At 44.6% G+C, this 2,500-nt stretch overlaps 1 protein-coding gene and 1 non-coding gene across 2 annotated transcripts in view; one reads left to right on the top strand and one right to left on the bottom strand.

Moving 5' to 3' along the window:
* Positions 1-347: 347 nt before the first annotated feature.
* TRNAE-UUC (transfer RNA glutamic acid (anticodon UUC)) lies at positions 348-419 on the top strand. The gene has a single exon. It is a non-coding gene; the product is annotated as a tRNA-Glu (tRNA).
* A 1,621-nt stretch (positions 420-2,040) lies between these two features.
* Positions 2,041-2,500, bottom strand: part of LOC147927692 (uncharacterized) — an 843-nt gene continuing 383 nt past the window's right edge. The window contains 2 exon segments of the mRNA XM_087488981.1: positions 2,041-2,151; positions 2,153-2,235. Of these exon segments, the coding sequence (XP_087345107.1) occupies positions 2,041-2,151; positions 2,153-2,235 (194 nt within the window).

A 2,500-nucleotide genomic window follows, 5' to 3' on the forward strand; every position in this document is an offset into this window, starting at 1 on the left:
CGTTTTTTTTGTTTGACCGCCTATCTTCATAAGTAAGCTCCCTATGGCCGTCCAGTCCCTGGGCGGCTCTCGGTTCTTGAGCATGTTGGGAGATTAGTCGTCAATTGAAAGAGCTGCTCTAAAGCTTGACGAAGAAGTTTTCCCTATTAATTAGATTAGTAAAGGGCTTTTCCCTTACTAGTCAAGTGGTAAGGTAGGGCGCTCTTCGATGAAGAAAAAAAGAGACTTTTGGAAAAGTGGTTCAGGCTCAGTTGGTTAGAGCAAAGGACTGTAAATCCTTGTGTCAGTGGTTCGAATCCACACCACTTTTATTCTCGGAGCTGAGGTATATGAAGAATGGCCTTTTGGTCCCTTTCGTCCAGTGGTTAGGACATCGTCTTTTCATGTCGAAGACACGGGTTCGATTCCCGTAAGGGATAGGTACTCATTCTCGGCCGCTTTCAGTTAGTGTTCATTGCTGAGGGATCCCGAGATCTCGAAGCAGATGACCAAGTGAGCTCCGCAGCCGTTAGTGCAAGGGCTCGATATTCCGTTTCCGTAGAAGAACGAGACACTGTGGGCTGGCGTTTTGCGGACCAGGAGATAATATTTGCATCCGAGAAACGTACAGAATCCAGTTGTAGACCTCCTCGTGGATGTACATCCTGCCCAGTCACTATCACAGAAGGCCTGAACATTGAGCTTGCTGTTTTTGTGAATATACAGCCCATGAAAGATGGTGCCTTTAACATAGCGAAGGACACGCTTCAGGAGATCAAAATCAGCGAGTGTAGGCTCATGCATTCGCTGACAGACAATGTTCACGGCATAACTTATGTCTGTCGAGTTGAGAGTTAAGTATTGGAGAGCACCTACAATGCCTGCGAAAGTCTGAAGGATCCGGATACTTAGTGGAAACAGAGGAGTTGAGCCTTAAGGGGCAGAGGAGTAGACATAGGTTTGCAATCTAACATCCCTGCATTGTTCAGAATCTGTTTCAGCATACTTGGTTTGGGATAGAAACAGACCCGAAGGATGAGTTTTGATCTGAATTCCCAGAAAATAGTGGACTGGTCCAAGGTCTTTCATTGAGAAGGTGGAGCTGAGCTGAAAGATCAACATATTGAGCAGAGTGTTGGAACTGCCCGTGAGAAGAATATCATCCACGTAGAGAAGCAGATACATGACATCAGAATTGTTGTGATACGTGAACAGAGAAGGATCAGCTGAGCTGCAGACAAACCCAAACTCCAGAAGAAAATCGAAAATCGCTAAACTTGTCGAACCAAGCACGAGGCGCCTGTTTCAATCCGTAGAGAGCCTTTTTCAACAGACACACATGGGATGGATGAATAGGATTCGTAAAACCAGGAGATTGATGCATATAAACTTTTTTCTTGAAGATACCCATGGAGAAATGCATTTTGAACATCCAATTGATTGATTGGCCAACCTCTAACTGTTGTGCAACATTCAAGATAGTACGAATAGTGGCTGTCCTCACAACCGGACTGTAGGGTCTCAACAAAGTCAATACCTTCTTCTTGATGAAACCCTTTAGCAATCAAGCGAGCCTTTAGGCGATCAAGAGTACCATTAGAATGTAATTTGGTTTTGAAGACCCATTTACAACCAAGAATATTCTGATTAACTGGAGGTGGAACAAGTATCCAAGTCTTGTTCCGAGAGAGAGCATCAAGTTTCTCCTGCATTGCTTGACACCATCCTGGATCCTTAAGGGCAGAAATACAGATTTTGGTTTTTTTTTTAATAGTGGTAGTAATAGTGAGACTATACTTGGGATTTAGTTTGTTTATGCCAGCCTTTGATCTGGTAAGCATGGGGTGAGAGGAGTGGTTTTGAGGTAGTGGGAAGAACTGTAGATGAAGAAAGCGGTATTTGAGAGGGAAGTAGAAGAACATGGAGAGGAAGGTGGGTCTGGTTCTTTCTTTAGTAAAGAAGAAGATGGTTAGGGGAAGGTGGATTAGGTCAGTTGGTTAGGGATGTGAGGAAAGGAAGGGAAGGTTGGGCCAGCAAGCTAGGGAAGTTGAGAAGGTTGGGCTAGGGAAGTTGGGAGTTGGTGTTTCCCTTGTTCCCAGTTGCTAGTGCCTGTGTAGCTAGTTCCCTTGTTCCCTTGTTCCCTGTAGCTAGTCCCCTGTTGTTAGGAATGGGGACTAAAGAGCTCTAACAGAAGAGCGGCAAGAGCTTCTCTGAAAAGACCTGTTCTCTTATCGCTTTGAACATTCTCCTGGGTTCCTAGCCCAAAGAAAAAGACAAGGCTGAGTTGCCCCTTTCTACCATCTGAGGTGGAATACGGATCAAGATTTGCTGAGTTTGTTCTATGGAATAGGCCAGGCCCTCTCACTCTATCTCATGTCGGAGAAGATTATGTATGAATTTGAATACCCACGAACGTCTAAGAGGTCAGCTACTTAGTTGATTTTATTTAAGGTATCTCTTGATCAAAGGGTTCAAAGCCGCTAAAGCGGAAAGATATATCTCTTCGCCTAAAGCGTTGTGG

Source organism: Camelina sativa, chromosome 15 (genome assembly GCF_030686135.1).
Source record: "Camelina sativa cultivar CO46 ecotype springtype chromosome 15, ASM3068613v1".
Taxonomy (NCBI): Eukaryota; Viridiplantae; Streptophyta; class Magnoliopsida; order Brassicales; family Brassicaceae; genus Camelina; species Camelina sativa.